Below are 26,021 nucleotides of genomic sequence, written 5' to 3'. Positions count from 1 at the left end.
TGCTCTATGGGTTAGAGACGGTAGCAGTGAGACAGAGACAAGAGGCTGAGATGGAGGTAGCGGAGATGAAGATGTTGAGGTTCTCCTTAGGAGTGACCAGGTTAGACAGGATAAGGAACGAGTACATCAGAGGGACGGCTCATGTTGCCTGTGTCAGCGACAAAGTCAGAGAAGCCAGACTGAGATGGTTTGGACATGTTCAGAGGAGGGATAGTGGATATATTGGTAGAAGGATGTTGGAGATGGAGCTGCCTGGCAGGAGGGCAAGAGGACGGCCAAAGAGGAGATACATGGATGTCTTAACAGAGGACATGAAGTTGGCTAATGTTAGGGTAGAAGATGTCCATGATAGAGTGAGGTGGAAAAGGATGATTCGCTGTGGCGACCCCTGATGGGAAAAGCCGAAAGAGAAAGAAGATCCCTACATTGGACAAATCTGTTGGAGTTAAGACGTCAAAGGATCTTTCAGTTTTTACAGTTGAAATGTTGGCAATATCATATAGTTTACACTGGCTAGAACAGAACAGAATTGGGGATGGTATAATTTGTTCAGATTCATTGTCAGCTTTGATGTCTCTGAAGTCATACAATTCTGAGAGCAGATCAGATATTTTATATGAAATTTATGAGAGTTTGATCAGGTTGGCAAACTTGAAAATAAACATCAGATTCATGTGGGTACCAGCACATAGGGGGGTGGAGGGAAATGAAATGGCTGACTTCTATTTAGTATTCAGGACAGAGTAGGGAGAGGTATGAATGTCAGAGTAAACACCAGAGATAGCTGCATAATATCACGGTTGAGGATGGGACACACTGGTTTAAATAATACATTGCATTTGATAGGGAAACATCCAACTGGTTTGTGTGAGTGCGGGAGAGGGGAAGAGTCGGTGGAGCATGTGCTATGTCAGTGTGAACTGTATAGGGAGGAAAGACGACAACTGGAAAGTAGGGTACGGATGATAGAGGGTGAGCAAATGACTTTAAAGAAGCTTTTGGGAGGGGAGGAGAATTTCAATGGTGCGATTATAGGTTTTTTGAAAAGAACTAGGTTATTGAGGAGAATTTAGTTTATTATTATTTTTTTTTTTTTTAAGTTACATTTGGTTAGGTAATCCCCACTCTGACCCACACTCCAACACAGTAGGTGGCGGTAATGCACCTTCACGTTAGTGCCTCCCGCCAATAAAATCACAAGAAGAAGAACGTTTCCATGGGAACGAAACAGCGTAAACGTCATTTCCTGTTTGGCTCCGGTGTCTGGCGGGAGATTGCAGCATGGCGGTGCAGCCGAAACAAAACTTCTCCATGGACAGCGTGGCCGAGCACGGCTTCTTGAGCTTCATTTTCTCCATGCCGGAGAAGCCAGACACCACGTTCCGGATATTTGACCGGAACGAATACTACACGGTTCACGGGAAAGACGCCATATTTGCTGCCAAGGAGGTTTTCAAAACTAATGGAGTCATCAAATATTTAGGCGCAGGTAACAACAGCACGCGGAAGATCACAATTTGTAGTCTCTGTCTATAGTTTCAGAAACTAATAGGTGGTTATCTATAGATAAATGTAGCCGAAATGTTTATAATAAAGATTTATTGAAACGTGTATCCCTGGGGTGGTACTGAAGTACTTAAAATCATAATATTACTTTAATATTCATTAATGAACACATATTTTTTGAACACACGTTTGTGTATTTCATAAGTGGAATTCATATTTTCATTGTATATTTTTTACTATTAGAATCATTCATTAATCATCAAAACGTTTTTTTTCTTCAGTGTTGTTGTTTTTAACTCTAGAGCTATAGGGTGCAGAGCTAAAAAATAATACACATTAGATGGTGGATTGCAAAGGAAAACAGTTCAGAGTGTAGCTCTGATGCTGATGATGATCTTTGCATTTTGGTCAACAGGCAGTCGAAAGCTGGAGAGTGTGATCCTCAGCAAGCTGAATTTTGAGGCCTTTGTGAAAGACTTGTTGCTGGTGAGGCAGTACAGAGTGGAAGTGTACAGAAACCACAGCAAAAGCAGCAAAGAGCACGACTGGAGAATTGAGTACAAGGTACTGAACATGATGTGCAGCAACCAAACAAATTCCCATGAAGTCTTCAGTCCTGATGCCGGATGTTTGTCTTTGCTCTAAACAGCCGGTTCAGAAAAACCTTCTTCTCTTATGGTGATCTCTCCTTTCAGGCCTCGCCTGGAAACCTGACTCAGTTTGAGGATATTCTCTTTGGAGGTGCGACAGGAGCAGAGGGCTGTGCGGGAGTTGTTGCTGTTCGGTTTGCGACAGCAGCTGACGGGCAGCGCGTGGTTGGAGTCGGCTATGTAGACGCAGCTCAGAGAAAGATGGGAGTTTGTGAGTTTCCAGACAACGAGATCTTCTCCAACCTTGAGTCCCTGCTCGTCCAGATAAGCCCCAAAGAGTGTCTCTTAGCTCAGGGTGACAGCAGCACTGATGGGAACAAACTGCGGGAGGTATATCGCTGGATGGTTATTGACAAAGCCATACAGAAAAGGAAAGAACTTCTGAGGTCAGTGTAGAAACGCCTTGTTTTTCTTTGTGCAGGTGGTGCAGCGCGGTGGGATGCTGGTGTCTGACAGAAAGAGAGCTGACTTCAGCAGCAAAGACATCACCCAGGATCTCAACAGGCTGCTGAGGGTGAAGAAAGGAGAAGCAATGGCGAGCAGCACACTTTCTGAACTGGACAAGCAGGTGATCACAAGACAAACATTGACCTTTTCTTCTTGACTGGAGAAAGTCAGGTGGAGTGCAATCTTCCAATCCACTCGGCTCCATTCCCAGGTGGCCATGTCGTGCTTGGCTGCAGTGGTGCGATTCCTCGACCTGCTTTCAGACGAGTCTAACTTCAACTCCTTTAGCCTCGCCTCACTGGACCTGGGTCAGTATATGAGGCTGGACAATGCTGCTGTCGGAGCTCTTAACCTCTTCCAGGTCAGTCTGAAAATGCGGTTTTACTCCCAAAAAAGGTCAACTACTCCTTTGAAATTGCAGGGTTTCAACTATCACAATTAAGTGAAGGGAAAGCTAATCGAACTCTGCTTGAACATTTTGAATGATTTTATTCCTTTCCTTCAGGGCTCACCTGATGACATCAGCGGCGCTCATTCATTGGCCGGTTTGTTGAACAAGTGTCGGACTCCACAGGGACAGCGGCTGGTCAACCAGTGGATCAAACAGCCACTCATGGACAAAACCAAAATAGAGGAGAGGTAACGGCAGATGTATTACACGTAGATCTTGATTTATGCAACATTTGGTCAAAGATCGTGATGTTTTATCGTCTTTCTTGGCAACGAAAAGTAAATTCAGGCAATTTTAGGACCTTCGGGAGTAAAAAAAAAAAAGTCCTTCAGAGTGACAGTTTTTGTGTGATTCCAGGTTGGATCTTGTTGAGAGTTTTGTGTGCGACTCTGAGCTGAGGCAAACCTGTCAGGGGGATCTGCTGCACCGCTTTCCTGACCTTCACCGCCTGGCCAAGAAGTTTCACCGCCACTCCGCCACACTGCAGGACTGCTACCGCGTCTACCAGGCTGTGAGCCAGATCCCTGGCCTCATCGCAGCTTTTGAGAAGTATTCGGGTATTTCCTGAACCGAAATCTCTAAAACACACAATCTTAGAGCGGTTAAAGGGTGTTGAGGCTTTTCAATGTGTGTGTTGGCTGCAGGAAGCTACCAGGTTCTCCTGCAGGCGGTCTTCACCTCCCCGCTCACAGACCTGCAGACTGACTTCACCAAGTACCAGGAGATGGTTGAAACCACTCTGGACATGAACCAGGTCTGGTTTACCAGTTCTTTCTAATGTGCAAGAGCATTTTGTAACTTTACATTTTTTGTTTGTTTACATTGTTGATTTGTGCAGATTGATCACCACGAGTTCCTCGTGAAGGCATCGTTCGATCCCGTGCTGACTGAGCTTAGAGAAAAGATGGACGATCTGGAGGAGAGCATGCAGGCGGTTCTGAACAGTGCCGCCAGAGAACTGGGTGATTCCACAAACACTACTTTTGTTCCTAGACTCCCATCAAACAGATGGGATGCAGAACAGATCAGGTTCTTGTGTGGTTCCATAGAAAACACTTCAAACCAAAGCCTCATTCAGAGCAGCTTGACCTATTTAGATATGTTTACAGCCATGAAGCACCAAAGTGCAAGTAAAGAGAAAAACCACAGGAAACAACTGTAGTGCATTGATCTCTTGACAATTTTACAGTGGTTGACTAATTATGATTATTTTATAAAACAGAATTTCCAACATTCTTTGCTATAATCTCTAGCAGTGGTTCTCAAACTGGGGGTACATGATAGTACATGATGGTACTTCAACTCCCATCTTCTCCACATTTTGTGGCTTTATCTGCACCCCCATTGAAAGGACTCATAGAAATGAGCTCAGTATCGAAGACAGGAAAGCTAAAAATAAGTAGAAATACAATTACAATTTTATTGATAAAGGTTTATTTAAAAATATATATAAATTTAGCTCTGCACCAAAGTATATTTAATTTTTGTAATTGTATTTCTGCTGTTTCAGTGTGAAACAAATGGTTTCTAGAGTTTGAAAAATTGCTCATTAATTTATTGGAGGAGTTTGGTGGAATTTCTTCTTTTGTTTATTATAGTAAAAAGGTTGAAGGACTACTGATCATTAGGGATAGAACAATGTTTTTTATTTTATGTGCTTCTTTAAAAATTGTTTAAGGATTTTTGAAAAAAAAAAAACAAGATTGTCTCTCTTGTGTCGCAGCAAAAACCAATAAAACAAACACAGAAAATGTTTTAAATCTGCGTGTCTTAGTGCTCAGTGGCACCAGATTACGCTCAGTTCACCCGTACAGCAACTTTAACCCACTGAAGGGCAAATGTTTGACTTCAAGATTGAAGCGCATTTGAAAACAAGGTAATTGGAGCCACGTGCAGCAAGGCAGTGTCCATTCACTCTAGAAACTACATCTATTGTTGTTGTTCACCTGTCGGCATATCCGTGTTTTGGCTTTCACTGGTTTACTCGTGTGGATTGGCAGAGATTTTTATGCTGGATGCCCTTCTTGACACAACCCTGTATTTTATCCGGGCTGGGGACGGGCACAGGGGGACCCAGACTTGGGCCCCCTTGTGGCTACATACTTAGGCGGTAGCACTAAGGGTCTTGGCCAAGGACTCACACTGGATTAAGTTCATCGTGCCCCCTGGGAGACGAACCATGCGCCAGTCCTACACGAAGGCTGCTTGGCCAGCCGCTAAACTGGTGTTAAAATATCCATCACCAATGTAGTAGGTGTAAACTTTTGAGTATCTCTTGATTTCCCTTCCTTAAACTGTTCATTAATAGCGGTGTGACATCGATTCAGATTCGTTTTAAAAGTAATTAGGCTTGTTAACCCCGTGAACCACCAGCATCCAGCAGGAGCCTGAGAAGCTGGCGCCAAATCGGCTCAACATGAAAACAAACGTTCATGTGACCTCTGGCTCCGTCCAGGACTTACACGAGCATTGGGGACGCCATCTCTGTGCCGAATGGCAATGACAGTGGAATTATCAAGAAAAAATAACCTCCTCCTCCTCCATTATTCATCTTTCCTTGACAGCCATTATGCAGAGTTCAAACCACTGTTTACACCTTTAACCGGAAGCCTGGTGCATTCTGGTTCCTCCCAACATTAGGATGCCAGGAATGAGGGAAAAACAACAGCCCAGATGTTAGAAACTAAAGAGAAGACAGGAAAGTTTGGATTGTGTCGTTTTTTTTTGAAGCGACTGCATGAACTGTTCTGCTCCTTTACTGTGCGGTGTTACTATAAACCCGCGGCGAACGGATTTCACATTTCAACCGTCATGTGCTGCAAGTGTGCGCACTGAGAAGCCGTAAGTGTCGCTCTGCTCCCACTGACTCTAAGGTTAAAAGCTGTGGCAGGTTTTTCCCGTGGCGATAACATCCACTGGTGATTTTTATCGCAAATAACCCGAAACCCACAGAGGGAGTTTCATGTGGACTCTCTCTGGCGCCCTCTGGGTTCCCTTAGATAAAACCCTGAAGCAAATTAGCCAATTAAAGTGTGTGAATACCTCGAAACAGACATGAATGATCTGCTCACGTGTCTGTCATTTGACTATTAAAGGACTAGGAATAATCCACTGGAGGTAAACCACTTATTGGAATAAAGGAGCGCAGAATTTTCTTCTGTGTTAAACAGCAATCCTTATAAAAAAAAACCGTTCATGGAGAATTAGATGAACCCTCTTTATATTTTCTGTATGTTTCTTTCTGCAGACACAGTCCAAAACCTTTTTCCATCTGATAATGGAAAAAACAACCTGTCGGATCTAAAAAAAAATAGAAATAAATCTAGGTCTTTACCTGATCTTTATGTTGGAAGAGAGAGAATTTTCTCTTTTTTTGTGTAATTCAGAGCATTTGTTTCTTGCACTGTTCTGCAGCAGGTTTTAGTATTTGCTTGCAGAGATCAGACTTTGGTCAGATCATCCCACCTTTCTATTAACAAATCGAATTTTGTTGCAGTTTGTCCTGAAATCCACCTTTCTATTAACAAATCGAATTTTGTTGCAGTTTGTCCTGAAATAACTGCGACTGAATTGACTTTTTTGTCGTAGGAGCTGGAAGTCAGACATTTTCTATGGATGTTGACGTCCCGTTTTCTGTAGGCGACAACAGCGCACATCCATCTACTGTATTTGAGTCTATTTATTTAAGTCTATATGCGCTAATATTTTTGCAAGTACGTTTTTTTAATAATTAAAAAGTTTACAATAGTGGTTTCTCTTAACTTAGTAGGTGGTTATATCTTTCTACACCACACTGTGTGGTCAATTTTCTAGTGGTCTATTACACTTGTGTTTTTTACCATGAACTCTAGTCACTTGTTGCTTGACCCCTGAACAAACTGCTGAACCGTCTCTGTGTTTTAGGCCTGGAGGCGGGTAAGACGGTGAAGCTGGAATCCAACGCCATGCTGGGTTTCTACCTGAGAGTCACGTGTAAGGAGGAGAAAGGTCTGCGGAACAACAAGAAGTTCACCACCCTGGACGTCCAGAAGAACGGAGTGCGCTTCACCAACAGGTGCCTCGCCCAACGCCGTACCAGCCGACCCCCCCCCCCCCCTGCTCCTGGTCTCAGCTGACTGATTGAACTCGCTAACGTCCTCCTTCACGTGTCCACAGCAAACTGAGCTCTCTGAATGAGGAGTACACCAGAAACAAGGAGGAGTATGAGGAGGCCCAGAACGCCATCGTCAAAGAGATCATCAATATTGCCTCGGGTGCGGATCCCCATCACATGTTGCTCGCGGCGACCCATCAGCATGGCATTGATTTGACCAACACTAGAATCAATGTTGCCTTGTCTTTGAGAAAATACTAAATTCTAACTTCTTAAATGTCCTTTTTTGTACTTTTGATTAATTGATTTCATTCAGATTTTCTCCAAAGGTCAGTAAACTGTAAGAGTCTTTGAACTTGTAAAGAGGAGTTAGTGTTGGTGGGGTTAAGGTCTGCAGCTCAGCGTTTTATCGAATGAAAATCTTTTTGCTGCCTGCACATGCTCCAGTCTCCTGCCTGTGATTTATTCCCGCTCCTCATTAAAGGGTTTGAACTTTCTTCAAACAGGTTACGTGGACCCTCTCCAGACGCTGAGCGACGTGATAGCGCAGCTGGACGCGGTGGTGAGCTTGGCCTTGGCGTCCGTTTCGGCGCCCGTGCCGTACGTCCGTCCCCGTATCCTGGATGAAGGCTGCCGGCGCTTGGAGCTGGTGCAGGCCCGCCACCCCTGCATGGAGACGGACGCCGACACTGCCTTCATACCCAACGACGTCTCCTTCGTTCAGGGAGAAAGGAGTTTCTACATCATCACAGGTGGGTGGGGGGTGTCAAAGGGACGTTGATCTGAGGCGGGTTGGGTTTAAAGCTGAGCTCTCTCCTGGTTTCAGGACCCAACATGGGGGGGAAGTCGACGTATATCCGGCAGGTGGGTGTGATTGCCCTGATGGCTCAAATTGGCTGCTTCGTCCCATGTGAGAAGGCGGAGCTCAGCGTGACTGACAGCATTCTGGCGCGAGTGGGAGCTGGCGACAGTCAGGTGAAAGGAGTGTCCACCTTCATGTCGGAGATGTTGGAGACCGCTGCCATTTTACGGTAAGATCAAGACACACAAGGCACAGGTGATGCTCCGAGCCAAGCTCCGCCTCATTTTCCATGCCCATGACCCTGCAGCTCGGCCACCGAGAACTCGCTCATCATCATCGACGAACTGGGCAGGGGCACGTCGACGTACGACGGTTTTGGGCTGGCCTGGGCCATCAGTGAGCACATCGCATCCAAAATTAGCTGTTTCTGTCTCTTTGCAACTCACTTTCATGAGCTGACGGCGCTGGCATCGCAGCAGCCCAGCGTGCACAACCTGCACGTCACGGCCTTGACGACCCACAACACACTCACCATGCTGTACAGGGTCAAAGCAGGTCAGTCTTCCACTAGTATCCTATAAGTCTAACCCAGGGGTCTGCAACCTAAGAGCCACATGTGGCTCTTTTACCCTCCGTTGTGGCTCTCTGGTTAAAGAAAAATAAAGTTTTTAATTAAAAAAAAGGAACTGTAAAGTAAAAAGTTCATAAGTAGCAAAAAAAAAAGTAATTTAGTAGTTTATTCAACTCATTCCGAAACAGTTGAAGGGCAGTACGTATCACTCCACGTGGTCCTGACTACAGTACCCATAATGCTCCAACTAGCCATGAAGTGATGTGGCCTTATTGTTTACTAAAACACTGGTAGATTTTAAAGTGCCTCTTACCACAGAAAATAACTGTGATGTCAGTAAGCACAGCCAGAATTCATGTTTAAGGTGCACCAGACTATAAAATAGATTTTCTATTTCTTTAACAAATTAAGGGATTTTAAGTTTGTTTTATGGATCCAAAAAGTGGTGGGGGTCACTGATTATTTCTGTTAGTTGTATCTGTTTCAGACTGAGATGCACCACAAATGGTGTGATGTCAACAGTAATTTACTATCTACTACTACATTTGCTGCATTAAGAGATTCCTATATGGGACTGAGTGCCTTTTATTTTGAAAGGAAGTCTAGTGAACCCTTGTCAATAGTTGTAAACTATTTCATTTTTTTAATGGAGATTATTTTAATTATTAAGTTTAATTTAAGCCAAACTTAAACCACATTTTATTTATTATTAACATAAAAGGAACAATACCATAAATACAAATCAGTATTTTTATGTCCTAAAGGATGAAATAAGACTTAGTGGCTCCTACTGTGTTGTGGTCAGTGAGAAAAAAACAACTCATTAAAAAATAAAAAAAATGCTCTGGTTTGGCTCTCGTTGACGAGCTTGGTCGACTTTGTCTTCAGGTGTGTGTGACCAGAGTTTTGGGATTCACGTTGCGGAGTTGGCCTGCTTCCCTCCAGCCGTGCTCGCGGTGGCGAGGGAAAAGGCTGAGGAGCTGGAGGAGTTCCAGGAGCCCATGGGGAATCAACAGGAGGAGGATGAGCCCCAGACAAAGAGGAGGAGGACGGACAAACAAGTAAAGCTCACACCAGCACATCTGAGTTCATTCAAAAACTTTCTGTTTAAAATCAGTCATTTAAATACCTATCTCCTGTTAGGTGGGAGAAAGTCTGATCCAGGAGTTTCTACAGAAGGTGAAGTCCCTTCCTGTCGACACCATGGCGGAGGAGGAGGTTAAGGTGGAGCTGAGGAGACTGAAGCAGGAGCTCATCTCCAAAAACAACACCTACATCAGTGACATCCTGGCTCGCTGTGTTCCTGTAAAAACTGCCTGATTTTCACTGTAGAGAGCCACACTACAACACTTCCTCTGTATAGTTTCCTAATAAAGGTTTTCTCTTTAGTGTGTTGTGTGGGCTCATTTACTGGCCGTCATCCTTAGTTCCACTTGGAACGGGTTTAAAGCTCATGGTTTTTGGTTGAAGGCGTCCCATAAATTAGAACTTTGTTTCAAATGCAGATCTGGACTTGCGTCAAATGATCCACGTGTTCAGCTGATGCAGGTTTCCCAGAACCTCATGATATATATCTTACGTGTGGAACAGGCATGTCTGAAGGCCCCTCACTCACTACATGTTGTGTGTTGGTCACATTTGATAAAGTGACACCACGAGATTTACTGCATGTAATTGACATTTTCCCCTTATAGAACGCTGATGACTTGCTGTACAGCACACAATCTCCATCAGTATATTGCACTGAATCCACGGCCTCACAGTAATTATGAACTGCATTTGCTATCCTTTTTTACATTGGGTCTTTGATTTATAGCAGATCCGATCAGGTATCATTCGTGGACGGTGAGCAACATCTGAAGCTGTGATCTTAAAATAATTTCCAGGAGCTCCTGTCTTTGTCCAAAAGAACTTCTTGACTCCTTGTTGAAAGTCCAAGACTCAAAAGTAAATAAAAAAATAAGGCAAAGCCTTCATTTTTGCGAAAAGGTTTAGTTATTAGGATTGATTGGAAATAAAATAATATCAAGTGTGAAGAATGAATTTCCTCACATTTCTACTCGTAAACAGTTAATGTCGCTTTTAGGGACCTTTAATTATTGCAGACAATGGATTCCAAACTACTCTCACATGTCGGCCCCCCTTTATTCTTTGTTATCTGGCCCTTCTGATGTCAAAGGCTCTGCCTCTGTGACTCTCACTCCCCAGCACCTGCAGTGCATCGAGCAGCTGAAATCTGCTCTTTCCTCTGTGCTCTCTTTAAAACTGCCTGACTACTCTGAACCTTTTCATTTATTTTGTGACATTAAGGACGGCCACATGACTGCTGTGCTTAGTCAGAAACATGGAGTGGCTTTTCGCCCTTTGTGTTATTATTCCAAAAAACTCGATAATGTTACTCTCGGTCTTCCTCCTTGTGTTCAATCTGTTGTTGCTGCTGCAGAAGCAGTCTTGGCCAGCGCTGAGATTGTTCTGTATCACCCCCTCACGCTGCATGTTCCACACGCAGTTTCTGCATTGTTGAATCAGAATCGCATTGCATTTCTGTCCCCAGCACGACATCTGCACTGTATGACGGTCCTGTTGTCACAACCGCACATCACTGTGCGCAGATGCACAATTTTGAACCCCGCCACTCTTCTGCCCACTTCTGAAGATGGTGAAGCACATGACTGTTTAGATTGTTCCCTAAAGATTTTTTTGCCTAGGATTGATTTAAAAGATAAGCCCATTCCAAACTCATTGTGGCTGTTTACTGATGGTTCGTCTTTAAAAGACGACTTTGGGGTGACACACACGGCTTATGCTGTCACTACTCTGTCTGATGTCTTGCTGACGGACACACTACCATCCTCTCACTCTGCTCAGGCTCCTGAGTTGAAAGCCATGATTGCAGCTTTACATTACGCCTCGGGTTTTCCTGTCACAATTTATACTGACATTCCTTTAACATCCTCCCTTTTTCATCTTTGTGTGTTCTGGTGTATGCGTTCTGGCAAATGTCTGCAAGAGATCTGACACTTTAGGTGCTCTGACCTTCGAGCATCTAGCCTGCAACAGTCTGTGGGTGTGTTTTTCACACCATGATCCATCGAATGAGGTTCTGAATATGCAAATGCAAGGTATATATGCCAGGCCTTTTGCTGAACCCCTTTGTTCAGACTTTGAATACACTTAGTTCATCTGTCTGTAACCCTGCGTACAAATCTGTGGTCTTTGTGCGGAGTAAATCTACAAAAGATAAGTAACTGTCTCTGAGTCGTTATTCATCATTTCTGTGTGCAAGAAACTGACGGGGTTACGAACTAATACAAATACAGTCCTTTCTAGAAAATCCAGTTTCTTCACATTTGGTGAAGAAACTTCACTATCTTCACCAAATGTGAAGAAACTGGATTTTCTAGAAAGGACTGTATTAAATTTTAGTTCGTAACCCCGTCAGTTTCTTACACACAGAAATAATGAATAACGACTCAGAGACAGTTACTTATCTTTTGTGGAGGTTTTACTTCGCACAAACACGAAGGGGACAGACATATGAACATGGTACATTCAAAGTCCGAACCAAATGTGAGGAAACTGGATTTTCTAGAAAGGACTGTATTAAATAAAATATTAGGTTGGTTCGTTCCCTTTTCAGTTTCCAGCACATCAAGACTTAGAGTTGCTTTGTAAAACTGTTTAATTTAGAGGGAAAATAAAGAAAACGCTCAATCTTGGTGTAAGTTACTTTACTTTTTTGATATACTGATGTTTGGTCTGCAATACATCTTAAGTGAAGTTTTTATTCATTTTTGTAATCTGTATCATTTCATTTAAACCTTTAAAATGATTCCTTCAAAGTTTTATCATCAAACGTTCTTATGTTTTAGTTTACCTGCTTTTATTTTGAAATTCCCCACAAAAATCACAATTTTACTTAGTTTTAGTGTAGGATAAAATAGGTTTTAAAAATGCTCCAATCCAGGTTGCCTTGGTTATTCTACCTCCAAGATAAAGCTCAGTTTTCCACTTACAGGACAACAGAAAAGCTTATTGCTGAGGACTAACTTTCTGTCAAAAAAAGTTAAAATCTGAAACAAATCTGAGGAAAACATGTTTAACTGACTGTATGGGTGCTATAAAAAAAAGGATGTTACAAAAAATCATTTCGGTTATTGGATGTTTTTATAATTTTTGTTTTCTTTCTAGAAAAAGAAAAAGAAAGCATTTCGATTTTCATTTACACACTTTATGATCATTTTTTAGTTTGATCTGAACTGGATTATTTCCTTCTTAGTTGAATGTGTAAAAGCTGCTGCCATGTCAAAATAAGAGCACGCTCAGGTGGTCCAACTTTCTTTGATCTTCTTCTTGCAGCCCACAGTGGGAACCGGCATGTCTGGTGATTCCTGCCACATAATTTCACCCGTGTTGTTCCGTTTCCTCACGTCAAGCTCATGTTTTTAATGTGATATCAGAACAATCTACAAAAGAAAATAGTGTATTCTTTTTTTATTTACGCCAAATAGCTCCAATGTGTGGCTTTGTGTTGCAGCTTATGTGAATAATACTGATTATCTTTTTTAAAAGCTTCCAAAATCAAACTGAACTGGACAAAACTACGATTCAAAGTCAATGAATGAACCTTTGGGTTTCTAAATGAGGTCACAGCTAGAATCTGTTTCTGAGAGTTTGTGCGGACTCACCGGAACAACCAGAGGGAGGGAATTTTACACTTTGGGGAACTCACTTGTGATATTTGGAGCATGAAGTTTTCTTTATTTGCATTTAAGTCTGCTGACTTTTGTTTCATGTATTTCCTCACATTTCTAGAGTTCAGATTTCTCAGTCCTTCCCTTAACTCCATGATCCGTCTTTTTGATCACCAAATCCTTGAAGGGCAGGAGAACCAAACAGAAACCGTTTCTGTCAAAGTCCATGTAATCGGGTTATCCAACCAATTAAATCTTCTAGGAATAAAAATGAAAGAGGCAGATTTTGATAGAAATAAAAAAAACGGTAATTGAAAGACAGACATGTTAGAGCTAATAAAGATTTATTTTCTTAGAAATGGCCAGTCTTTTCTGTTTTTTTTTCTTTCTAAGAAAGTATACCCCTTTTTGAATTCCAACTAGCATCTACATAATGGTTATTGAATACTTCACAATATATTAAGTCTAGATGTTATGGTACATGCATTCGATTCAGGCTGCATGAGGAGCCACAGTCACCACAATACACAGGAGGGAGGGGGGGGGCGCTGCAGGGCGACTCTTCAGTTCCAGTTCAGAAGGAGCTCGGACGCCTCCTGTTGAAACCCTCTCGGCAAAGCACAGACTGCATCGGCTTAGAAACACGCACACACAAACACACGCGCAACCTGCACTGTACACCACATTTACATACACGTCTTTATACAAGCATGGAGTCGCTCCACCCGTCATTTAAACCAACACACCGGAGAGGGTTTAGTGTTTAAACCAGATTCTCTTTCACAGAAAGAATTTCACCACTGGGCTGATCAGAGTTTCTGCGCTTTTTGACGAGGTGGGAGGAGGACGCTAACCAAATAATAATAATAATAATAATAATTATATCATAAAAATAAAAGACATTCAAATACAGATCGCTTTTTGCTTGAAAATACAAAACTACGTGAGAAAGCATTGAAATAAAATCCAATGATCGGAACATATATATATATTTATATTTAAAAGTAAAAAAAAAAGACAAAAAAAAGCCCAAGTGCTCCGTCAAACACACATTTTTTTTAGTCCACACACAGCAACATCCACCCTTTCATTGCAGTGTTGCAACTTCCTGGACAGTCAATAAGGATTGGATGCTGCAAGGAAGCAGGAAGTCTTTGCGGCATCACTTCTGGAGAAGGTAAAGAGGAAGGGCCGAGCGCCGACATTTACGCTCAAAACGCCAGCTGCTGATGTCAGCAGCTCACTGGCTCCACCCTCCTCCTCTACCCTCTTCTTAGTTCAGTAAGAAATCTCTCATGGCCGTTCTTGTGTGTCTTCCCTCAGCTTCTCCCTCCATCGCATCAAGTCCGACTACCGATGGGGGTGGGGGGAAGAAAAGAAAAAAAAGCTGCTTCCTTTGCAGCATCTTAAAACTCCACCCCATCCGAGAGCGCCGCAGTCAGAGTCTCTCTGGGTCCTTACGGCTGCAGATGGATGTGTGTGTGGCTGTGTGTTTGTCTGCTTATGTGAGGGTGTTTGCTTGACCACACGGCTTCAGTTATGCTGCAGCGTGTTGGACTCGATAGGCGGCGCCGAGTCGTACAGAGTGTCCGTGTCGTGTGTGGGCTCTCCAGCAAGCGTGCAAGGGTTGGACAGCGTTCCTGCTCCGCAGTCACAGAAAAACCTGCAGCAAGGACACCAAAAATGGAGCAAATTAGTAAAGCTAAATGCAAACACGAAGTATTTTAACTCCTGCACACAGAAGAAAGGGAGGTGTTTGCTTTTTTCTTTTTTCTTTAGAAAAAGTCAAGCCAAACTGAACAAAGAGAGTAAAACCTCCCGCAGGTCTTACCGATCATGCCGTATAAACTCCACATCATGTCCTTGGTGACATTTTTTGATGCAGTTGACACAGATGGCATTCCTATCTGTTGTATTACAGGTGTGACATCTGGAAAAACAAACAAGAAAAATGTTCTCACAAAGACAGAAAAAGAATTCGAACTTACTGACTTTAAAGTTGTTGTAAATATTACATCACCATATTTTGTAAAAATTAATATTAAATTGTGTTTTTTTTTGCATCGTGTGGGCGGGGGTACATTCTTTTAAAAATAAATAGCATTAACCACTAGAGGGCACTGTGTCAGTACTGACAGAATTTGTAGATGAAGAAGTATGGCTCTGTTTTACACAGGACTTGGTGGAATAGTTCAAAAGCCACACAGAGGATGAAAATTCAACAGATTTAGTGTTTTTAGTGAAATAAAAAGTGTAGTTGACTTGTTAGCATGTCCTTTATGCTATGGTTATCTTAATATTTGTTCATATGTTAATACGGCAATTTACTACATTCCTCCGATGTTTTATTAAGCTAAACACAGTTCTCGCAGTGAAATGTGAAAATATTGTCATCTATCCTAAAATTAAGATGTTCCTTTTGCATTGAAATGTCCTTCTTTGTTCCCTTATTTTGTTAAATCAATTTCTTCCCAAAAAGTGACTTGTATGGGATTGATTTCTACTTTATTGTGCTTTTTTTGGCTGCTGCGACTTACACCTTGGAGTGACTTAAAGTCTGAAACACACTGTACACACACTCAAACCGAACCCTAACCAAGCACACATCACAAGCATCCCGTCAGCATGCCTCACCGTTACACGTTCGGTGCCCATATGTTGCATTCGATTTTTAATAAATGATACAGAAATGTTAAACCCTAATGGTTTAAAACAAACTTTTGTTCAGTATTTGTTTATTTTATTTTTGTTTATTTAAATTTTCTTTCCAGGTTTCTTCAGTCAATGTAAAGTCTGAGCTTACAGTGTTTTTTTTATATTTAAATGTCTACTTTTTGGAACATCTGCAACTGCCTTTACAGACATTAAATCCTGTTTTCTATCAACAAACATTTCCCTTTCTTCCCACATTAGAAAGCTGTTTAGTTTGAAGACATAATAAAACACAAGCTGGAGCTTATGTGTTCAAATTTGACCCAAAAGCACAAAGCCTTCCCTGCATAAACTGTGGCTAAAGCGGCTTCCAGATTCATCAAAGATCTCTGCACTCGCCACCTGCTTCTGTGGTCTGGCCTTGTTTTAGTTTAATTAATAACAGGAAATGACACAAGTGGGTGGTCACGTGACTCGGTAATTACAAATAGGAGGCAGATAATTTTAGAAATGGAAGGACATGTTCCCCAACGTCGCAGATATTTTAAATTCCCTCCTAGCCTTTGAACGTCTGTGTTGGTGATTAATTGTTTAGTATTGGTAACTTTTTTTTTACAGCTTACACTTTTCCTCTACAATAGATAGATATCTGAACTGTCTTCTTGTGGCCTAACGTGGCATTCTTTTAAACTCTAGTAAGATACTGCTGTCAAACGGACCAAAACCAAGCCGGGTTCACCTGTAGAAGTCGTGCATGGGGTAACTGGTGTAGCTGGAGATCTTGTACAGACACTGTCCTCTGCTCACTGCCTTCTCTATAGCATCCTGATTATTCAGAATCTTGTTATCTAAAAGCAGAAAAAAGGAAGCTTGTAACCCAGTGTTATTGTAACGGCCAGATTCTTTCGAGCAACGACTAACCTTTCATAGTGACGTTGACTCCTGAGGCCAGAAAAAGCCCCCCAAAGCGGTTGTTGAAGATCTGGTTGCCCTCCAGTGTTGCCGTGGCGTGGTTAGTGATCTCAATACCTGGTTAGGGGTAAAAAGAAGGTTCTAATGAGGTCAAAGAAGGTCAACAAATGTTATTTGGGTTGAAAGGTTTGTGAAACGAACCTGCCGCAAAGCCGTCAAAAATGCGATTCTTGCGAAGGATTGGATGGCTGTTAGTGCTGATCAGGACTCCGGCCTGAGCGTTCCTGAAGATGTCGTTCTCTTCAAGAAGCCCTGAGAGGAAAAAAGGAAGCCGGTGAGCTTCACATGTGCGGACGTGACGGCACAGCAGGAATAACAGCATCCACACGGATAAACAGCTACCTCTGCCTCCGTTAAAAATGCAGATGCCCCCGTCTCTACCGTCGTGAATCTTATTTCTCCTCAAGGTGGGGTTGCTGTCTGTCTTGATCCACACCCCAGCCATAGCATTATCAAAGATTTCATTGTCCTCAATGAAGCCCAAACCTGGAGGAAATGACAACAGGGTTAAGTAAAGACACACTGGTGCAGATGCTGCAGTAGAAGATGTGAATACATACCAGAGTTGTACACCAGAATCCCTCCATTCTGTCCTCCCCAGATTTTGTTGCGCCGGATCTTGGGATTGCTTCCGGTCCTGTGAGGATTCAACATAACCGTCAGCTAAACTGGAAGCAAAACGAGGCTGATTGCTCCGTGTTGCAGTTTTAATTTGATTTAGCTCAATTCTTCCATTTTTGAATGTTGAGTAAAATAAAAACAAGTCTTAGAAAGATACCTTATTTGTACACCGGAGTACATGTGATTGTAGATGTCATTGTCTTCCAAAACACCGTGGCCGTTGTCATAGAAATAAACGCCAACCTGAAGACATTTCAGTACAGAATAAACTATCATTAGATCCACATTTAATTTACTGTGATTCCAAAAAATGTACATCTTTGATAAGTGTAGCTGTCGTTTCACACATTTTAAAAGAGTAAATTTTAATCATGAAAGCCAACAGTTACTGAAATAGAAGTCGTGTAAATGAAGCTTTCATAAAAAATAAAAAATAAACTTTCATCTTTAGATTATTGCAGGTTAATCTGAAGCCACAGATTGGATTAAATTCAAATTTGAATCAGAAAATACATTTTGCATAAATCGCATTAAAACTGATGGCAAAACCAACATGAAACATTTAAATACTTGTGCAAAAGCTTCAAAATGCAGAGATTTACAATTAAAATCCAGACACTGCAACCCATTCCTCAGAAAACACAAAGCGTTCACTGAAGCATTGTACCTGTTTGCCACTGTGGATGCGGTTCTTGCGGAGAACAGGGGTGCTGCCTGTGGTCACCCAGACACCAGCCAGAGTGTTGCTGTACACCTCATTCTCCTCAATGACCCCCTGACCTTTCTCATGCTGAAGAAAAAAAATGAAGAAGATGAAGATGCTGTTTGACCAAAAATAATGTCCAGTCGTTACAGATATTTTGTGCTTTTACCACATAGATGCCCCCGTGCTGGCCGTCGTGGATCTTGTTGTGCCGAACAATGGGGCAGCTGTTGGTTCGGATCTGGATTCCAGCCAGGGCGTTGCCATAGATGTCATTACTTTCTATCAAACCTCGCCCATCTCCAAATATGTACACTCCTCCTTGATTACCGTTGAAAATCGCATTGGCCCTAAATTTGAAGAAAAAGAGAAACAAGTTTAAGCCCCTTAGGAAGACCTTTTAGAATTAAAAGCAAAATTTATTTTTTGTGCTCTGATGATAAAATAATTAAAATACATTTCTTCACAAAATGTGTTCAAAGGCATTGCATTGTGGTTTACATTCACAAATCTAATGAGCAGACTGGTTTTTTCGCAGAGACTTCAGGGAAATTTCTAGTGCACTGGATTTAGAAATAGATTTAGATAACTCTACAAAATGGTGACTGCACTGTAAAACAAAACAAATAAAAAAAACTCATAACTAGATTTAGAGCCAATTAACCTTTTCGACATGAGAACTTGTCTTCCTTACATGAGTTATGTCAAAGACACAGAGATCTTAATTTTTTGCATCATAATTATGGACAAAGATAAGTTAAAGATAAGCATAAATGACCTGTAGTGCTTTAAAAAAAAATCTAAGTATTTTTCATCCACTTCATACACAAAACTAAGAGCAAAAGGAGAAGAACTGAAAATGTTCTTAGAAGGAAAACAACATCATAGAGTTAGAAAAGCTCCAATACCCCTGACCTTTATAGAAAGGTGATGCACCTCTGCAAGTCTACTACATACCTATAACAATCTACATATTAATATAGATTAAATGGTAACAGAATAAGCGGAACAAAGGTTATTAAAAAGTGATTATGGTAAATAAGACTTCTTACCGTATCGTTGGGTCACTGTTGGATGTGATCCACACACCTGCAAAGTTGTTGGCATAAATTTTGTTCTCTATAAACTGGCCCCGCCCCTTCTCGTGGACATAGATCCCCCCCGTTTGGCCGTGGTGAATCTCGCACCGCACCACTGTGGGGTTAGCGTACGCCTTCACCTCAAAGCCTGCTATGCGATTCCGATGAATGTTACAGTTCTCAAAGTAACCCTGGGAAAAGAAAAAAAAAAGAGAAATGTAATGAATAACCATTTGCCCTGTGAAATAAAAACAAAGGGCATTGCTGGGTGAACTTACCATGCCGTGATCAAATGTGAACACTCCAACATCTCGGCCGTGGTGAATGTGGTTTCGTCTAATGATAGGGTTTCCGTGGTTTTTCACCCAAATTCCTGCTAGTGCATTGTTGCTAATTTCATTGTCTTCATAAATGCCCTGAAATGGAAAAAATAAACATATGATTTAGAAACTTTTTAGTTGTCTGTCTGCACATTTATAGGAAACAAATAGGGAAGAAGTCCTTTTTACCTGTGCGTGGTCTGTAATGTACAGTCCTACATTCTCACAGTCACTGATGTTACAGTGTTTAATGGTCGGACAGGCCCCCTGTCCACTCACACACACCGCCGACCCCACTGGGCAGAAAAACACAAGAGTCAGACTTCAGTAAAAGCAGCCGGGCCACAAATGAACAAGATTCAATAAATAACAAAAATAACAACAACAAAAAAGCTTATTAAGTTTTCAAAAAGCCAATATCATACCAACTCTGTTTCTAATGTTCAATGCAGATTTTTAGTATTTTTTTTTAAATAATAGCTTTATATTTCTATAAAAGATATATAAAAAATCTTCAAATACTGAAATAACATTACTATAGACAAACTTGTAAAGCAAAGGCTATCTTACAAATTATCTTTAATTCTATTATAAATTTTTTAATATTATTTATACAGCCCGTCATCAAACTGGAAATCCTTAACAAGTTATGTTATCAAATCCCAAAGCAACAGAGCATTAATACACAAAAAGCCCACATATGGAATCCTTTTTCAAGGGTTCTCAACACTCCAGTCTAACAGCAGAACACTAAATTCAACATTCTTATCAGATATCAATAACAAACTAACGACAAACATCCCATCACAAGAAGATTTAGGAAAAATCGGTAATATAAGCTAACCTTTGGAAATTTTAAAGACCCAACAAAGAACACTGTTTGTCATGTATAAATGTGCTGAAACCAGGTGGAAGAGTGGGCGGTTACCTGTACAAGTGGAGCGGATGATGCAGTGGTCGATGTTTGGGCTGCAGTTGACGGTGATCTCCAGACAGTGATGGGCGTTGTGGTGCTGCGCTGATTTATCGTCAGGATTAAACTATTCAGAGAAGAACAGCTGAGGTCACACAGGGGCTGTTATCCAAGTGACACATTCAAGTCATGCTTCCAAGCTTGTAGCAATATAAAAAAAAGGCAATAATGAAGTTGTGAGTATAATTAAAAAGTCAGAAGATAAGCTGGACATATAGTCACCTTTATGGTCATGTAACCCACGTATGCATCCTCTGAGCCCTCCATGAAGACAAACGTCGAGTCACGCGTGTTCTCGATCACCACCTTATCTGCTACTTTACCAGGAGCTAAAACAGAAGTGTGACAATCCTCACAAGAACGCCTTGGCGTGCAGACGAACACACAAGCGGGCCTTCTTCTCCTCTTATATCCAAATACTGACCATACTACACGAAAGGCCTCAGCAGCTCTCAAAAAAAACATACTACTTACCTGCGCCAATCATGGTGATGGGGGACTCTATATAAATCCACTCATCTGTATAGATGCCAGAGTGAACAAAGATGAGGCCATCGAAGTGGGCTTCCTGTACCCCACCCAGTGCATCCTCAATGGTGTCATAATACTGGAGGGGGAAGAGACACTTTCAGGCAAAGAATTTAAATTTAAAATTAGACTTCAGGAACAAGCAGAGCAGATGCTTAACCTATTTAAAGCAGAGATGTCCTCCTACAAGTTGAAGTAGATATTAGAGGGCTATCTAATGTAAAAGGAAGTCGTCCTAGTATGTTTACTTACCAGCATATTATCTCTGCCTTTGTATCTGCTCGGGCTACTGTAGAAATGCTCAGCAAAGCCTGGCTTTACATGAGCCCCTTTATACTGCAAGACAGAGAATATCAAAAGTTAGCTCCGCTGATACAAACAGCACCTTTCATGCACATTTATTTTTAACTTGCACCTGTCAAACTTTTTTAGGGATAATTTTCATGCTTTTTAGGCCCTTTTGTTTTTACAACTCTAAAGACTCAAAATAAGTCATAAAAATATTTGATCTAAAATCAAATATTCACATAATGTTTTAAAGAGATTCTAAAAAGTATTTTTTGTACAAGTAGAAGTAGAAATGAATTGCAATCCTTGTTGTTCTTCAGACAGAACAAAACTCTTGTTAAGTTAAATTTCTTCATCAGATATTTAGTCAGAGTTCTTAGATGTGAGTGAAATATCGGTGGAATATCAAGCACTTAATCCAAAATTCAAGCCATTTTTTTAACAGCATTAAAATGCAGGAACTGTCAGGAACTGCAAAAGACCAACATATATAAAAAGTAAGGGATGGAACAGTTCACTTTCTGCACAATGCAAATTTAAACCTCAACTTTTGAGTTACAGGTTTTTCTTTTCAGTTCAATATATGATTTGTGTATCACAAAACAACAAAAAACTAAAGATTCAGAAAATTCCTTCTATTGGTTTGCCAATAGCAAACGACAATAAAAAAAATCTTTTAGTAGCTTATTCTATGCCTAGTGTAACGTAATAAAACCAATTCTTATATTTGGTGTTTGACACTTTCAATGTGATGTGCAGTAGGGATGCAACGATTCACTTTTGCCCACAATTTGGTTCAGAGGTGCAATGTAAAGTTTGGCTTTAAACAGAGAATTGTGGCATCTCTACTAACCACACAAAAATATACTTTCTAATATGTGAACAACTCTACATCTCCTCCTTCACATTGATAGTAATCATTTCTGGGAAAGAATGAAATTTGTTGATTAGTCACATACTAATAATTAAAGGTAGGTGTTGCTGTCAAATTCCTAAATAGATTAAATTTAGATTCATAAATTCATGATTTGATTTACAGTTGAATTCTGTTGAATTTATTTTTACATTTGATACATTTTTAACTGACCCAAATGGGAATTGCAATCAAAATTGTGTTCATAACAACTAAAACAAAAGAAAACTTTTTCTGCCTTAAAAATACATGACGTGGGATTATATCCAGTAGAAAATATTGTAATATAATTGATTTGAGCAACAAACCTTGAAACACACCTTCTGTCAAATAATACTCAACTGTTCCCACATCAATAATACTCATTTGAAAACAAATACGAGCTTACTAGCTGCTGGAAGCTCTCCTTCCAAGGGTTTGGGTGTTCATACTCCTCAGGGTTGACCTGGTAGAACTTGCCGGGCTCAGGATGCATCATGGGACGTGTATACTCAAACACATCCATATATAAGCGTTTCCTGCAGTATAACAAACAGCCACATACAAAGAAAACCTCAACTGGTGATCTTTAATGACTGTCACATGTAAGAACAGGCTGGAGGCTGGTCTTCAGCATTACTGACCAGAGGATGGGATCGTTTGCTAGCTGGCTGAATCTTTTGCAGACACAAGCTGCCTGGCATAGGTCCTGCTCCAGTAAGTAGGAGAAAATCTTCAAAATAACCTCATCTGGGAGCTTCTGCTGCAGATATTGTTCTGCTGGGGCTGCTAAAATGTAGACAAAAATATAGAGACAAGTGTAAGTCCAACAATCTCATAACTTGAGGGTTTTTCTGCGTTTAAGGAGACAGAAAAGGAAACAAAGGGGGAAAGAAACACTCCTTATCCAGCTGCAGTGCTTTTACACACACCTGGGAGGTCGTGGCTCTTACCGGACACTCGTGCCCGCTTGGCTCGATGGCAAAAGGCTTCTGTTGATGAAGTGGAGGCTCCCTACAGTAATAATAATAAAAAAAAGACAAATGTGTTAGGATAATATCATGGTAATAAGTCATGTGTCCAGAGAAAATTGCAAAATGCAGGGGAAGGAATCTAACCTCCATAGGACCCTTGCTGGGACAGGCAGAGGCGGTGGCAGAAGCAGCTGTGGTTCTCTTGGGTAGCAGGGTCTTGCGTCGAAGCTGGTAGGGACTGTTCTGAGCACCAGGACCGGACTCTTCAATAGCCATCTCTGCTGCAGCTGCTGCAGGAGCCTCTTCATCTGGGCAGAAAATACAATGATTGTCTTGAGCTGCAGGGACAGACTTGTGCATAAAGCTGCACGTTCATGTCATTGCTATCAGAATGCATGATAAGTACAGAATTCAATTCTGTAAAGTCCCAATTCTGAATTGGGCCTCTTGTTTTTCTCGTTTCAGTTTTACAAAAATAACATAAATAAATACGTGACTGTAGTGTGCAAGGAACTCAGACAATGCACACCATGCGCAGAGAGACTAGTACAACCAGGTTAATCGCTGGTATGCAAGACAAAGGTTGGTGATTGATAATGGCAGATGCGATTCCTGCAGCTAAACACTCCACCACAATGCAAACGGTGCACAATCGGATTCTCTGAGAAGCTACAAAAAAATACGGTAGCCGTAATGCTGTCAAATCTGCAACTATAGAAAAAAACGTCCCATTGGCGTCCGGCTAACACGGCTACAAAACTGAACTGCGTAGCTGACAAATCCGCGGTGTAAACAAATGGAGCTGCGGATCGCAGACGCCACCAGCGGAGGCTAGCATGTTCGTTCTAGCAAATAAACTCAAACGACGACAGGCCTGTGTATAAAAATGCCTCCGTCTGTATGTATCGTGCAGTGTCATCTATCACATCTTAATTTGTGTGGCCCTTTTCAGCTGTAGAAGCTAGTTAGCACCAACAAATAGGCGCTAATGTTTTGGTTAACAACCCCAAGAAAAATGGCAGTCTGAAGATTTACCCCCATGATCGTAACAGCTATGACAGCTGGGAATGCGGTGGCCGGGTAGACACAAAGCTTCCGATCGAAGACAGTCGTCTTCTCTCCAGCAGAGGAATATGAGCCATGGATGATGGCTGTGCTGCTGCTACGCAATACGTTAATAAAGACAACCCCCAACCTTATCCTAACCTGGAAAGCTAGCTGGCTCCGATCACTCAAGCCAAACAAAGCGCGGCCTGGCCTGAACCACAGAGCAACAAGCCTCGGGTTTTCCTACTAATCCCTCCCGTCTTTAGCAATGGTGAAAAGTCAATAGGGCTACAGAAAACCCGACACCCTCCACTATCGTTTTCACCAATTACACTAGCTTAACCGTAGCATAGCTTACCTCTTTCGGCGTTGTTCCGTTCGGGTTGTACCGGGCGCGGCCTCGACACTCGCCTTGGTCTTCTGTTGGTAGCCCTGACGGAGTTCATCTGGGGAGTTGGTCGTCGAAAAATAGACCGCTGTCCTCGACCACCCGCCGCTAAAATTAGCCGTCAACCCCAAGTGCCACCGAGACAGCCTCTTTCACGCGAAACAAAAAACAGTTTTGCTGGGGGGAAAAAACAAGCTTTGGGGGTTAAGTTGCGTTTTTTCTTCTCTACGTTGTGTCACAGCTTCCCCCGTTCCACTGCTCGGTGCAAACTCTGTCTCTGTCTACAGCAGGAGGAGCCATTAACCCACACGGGAAACAATCGCGAGAAAAAAGAACAGAGTGTTGGCTCCACCAATGCCGTTACGCGTTTCAAGAGCTCCCTTGAAAGTAGCCAATCAGATGCTTTGTATTAAGCAACTTAACAAACCTATCTGTTGGGGTTCGGGATCGGTCAATCGGCGCCTTGATTAATTGATTATTATTGATTATTACTGAATGTGCGCATCAAAGGGCGCAATGGTAATCAATTTAAGTTCAGACATTTCTGCCATGACAATACAGATTTACTGTAGTTTGCAGCAGAGTGACCCACAATGGTTAGTTATTTAAATGTTAACTCAGCTCACACTGTTTAATCCAACTGGTTTAACCCAAATGTGTTAACCCAAGTGTTCTACTGATCTTTTCAAAACTATTTACAGCTTCATTTGAAGTTACAATGTTCTACATGAATATGCTATGCCCCCAAACATTGGTTTCAAATTAATAATAAATGTATGATAGGGCAGAAGACCTACTAAATAGAAAATTGGGTCCAAATTTGGCGCAATTTTCAAAATATTGTTGTTGCTCACCATAACAAGTTAAAGCAGGGGTGGATGGGGAATTTTTTGTTTTGTGAAGGTTTTGTGTGTCAACTTTTTGATTGAACGTAATTTTATCAAACTACCACTAGAGTGAAGTGTTCAGCTGAAAATGTTTAGCTTTGATAAACAGAGAATTACATTATTACTATTATTATTATCATTATTATTAATAATATTATTATAATTATTATTATTATTATCATCATCATCATATTTGAAATGCAAATATTTAAAAAACAAATATGACCAAAAAGAGACTCAATCAAATATTTTTAGGTAAATGCTTTCACATCTATGGTGCTTCTTCCAGTGAACGTGACTTTGGACATCTTTGTTCATATCTCATCAGACCTTAACTGGTCCTATTTTTATTTTATTTGAACAATTAAATGGTCAAGAATCTGCACATAAGGTTCACACGCAACAGCGGCACCTGGTGGCTAAGGTGTAAAAATGCACCTGCACACTCTAAACGTCAGAGACATAAACTAGTCTGAGGAGCCA

At 41.4% G+C, this 26,021-nt stretch overlaps 2 protein-coding genes across 4 annotated transcripts; one reads left to right on the top strand and one right to left on the bottom strand.

Moving 5' to 3' along the window:
• The first annotated feature begins 1,068 nt into the window (after window positions 1-1,068).
• Window positions 1,069-9,908, top strand: msh2 (mutS homolog 2). Its single transcript, XM_004080455.4, has 16 exons — window positions 1,069-1,489; window positions 1,922-2,070; window positions 2,202-2,486; window positions 2,578-2,724; window positions 2,815-2,964; window positions 3,109-3,242; window positions 3,412-3,611; window positions 3,699-3,808; window positions 3,893-4,016; window positions 6,958-7,108; window positions 7,210-7,307; window positions 7,654-7,899; window positions 7,974-8,178; window positions 8,257-8,504; window positions 9,409-9,581; window positions 9,664-9,908. Exons 1-16 carry the CDS (start codon window positions 1,282-1,284, stop codon window positions 9,838-9,840), a joined length of 2,805 nt encoding a protein of 934 aa, XP_004080503.1. The 5' UTR covers window positions 1,069-1,281; the 3' UTR covers window positions 9,841-9,908.
• Window positions 9,909-13,541: 3,633 nt separating this feature from the next.
• Window positions 13,542-24,969, bottom strand: LOC101167743 (F-box only protein 11). Of its 3 annotated transcripts, none has more exons than XM_020711877.2 (22): window positions 24,622-24,969; window positions 23,361-23,524; window positions 23,175-23,256; window positions 22,887-23,028; window positions 22,652-22,781; window positions 21,315-21,398; window positions 21,009-21,141; window positions 20,757-20,863; window positions 20,490-20,601; window positions 19,751-19,857; window positions 19,520-19,657; window positions 19,215-19,432; window positions 18,332-18,512; window positions 18,127-18,249; window positions 17,617-17,702; window positions 17,399-17,475; window positions 17,181-17,324; window positions 16,980-17,090; window positions 16,788-16,895; window positions 16,606-16,714; window positions 15,046-15,144; window positions 13,542-14,877 (listed from the first exon to the last, which is right to left on the bottom strand). In XM_020711877.2, the coding sequence occupies exons 1-22, from the start codon at window positions 24,707-24,709 to the stop codon at window positions 14,748-14,750; spliced, it is 2,673 nt and encodes an 890-aa protein (XP_020567536.1). In that variant the 5' UTR covers window positions 24,710-24,969; the 3' UTR covers window positions 13,542-14,747. The 3 variants fall into 3 exon arrangements, with proteins under 3 accessions (XP_020567536.1, XP_011486583.1, XP_004080502.1); XM_011488281.3 differs by having other exon boundaries at window positions 22,887-23,031; window positions 23,196-23,256; XM_004080454.4 differs by having other exon boundaries at window positions 22,887-23,031; window positions 24,622-24,968.
• Between the last annotated feature and the right edge of the window lie 1,052 nt (window positions 24,970-26,021).

The sequence above is a fragment of the Oryzias latipes genome, chromosome 19 (genome assembly GCF_002234675.1).
Source record: "Oryzias latipes chromosome 19, ASM223467v1".
Taxonomy (NCBI): Eukaryota; Metazoa; Chordata; class Actinopteri; order Beloniformes; family Adrianichthyidae; genus Oryzias; species Oryzias latipes.
This window is presented reverse-complemented; position numbering and strand designations above follow the sequence as displayed.

Coding starts and splice junctions, on each gene's coding strand:
- LOC101167743 (XM_004080454.4), bottom strand. CDS start 24,709: ATGAACTCCGTCAGGGCTACCAACAGAAGACCAAGGCGAGTGTCGAGG. Junction 23,525..24,621: donor ACGGAACAACGCCGAAAGAG/GTAAGCTATGCT, acceptor TTTTCTGCCCAG/ATGAAGAGGCTCCTGCAGCA. Junction 22,782..22,886: donor GCAAACGATCCCATCCTCTG/GTCAGTAATGCT, acceptor GTTATACTGCAG/GAAACGCTTATATATGGATG.
- msh2 (XM_004080455.4), top strand. CDS start 1,282: ATGGCGGTGCAGCCGAAACAAAACTTCTCCATGGACAGCGTGGCCGAG. Junction 2,487..2,577: donor ATGGGAACAAACTGCGGGAG/GTATATCGCTGG, acceptor TTCTTTGTGCAG/GTGGTGCAGCGCGGTGGGAT. Junction 4,017..6,957: donor CAGTGCCGCCAGAGAACTGG/GTGATTCCACAA, acceptor TCTGTGTTTTAG/GCCTGGAGGCGGGTAAGACG.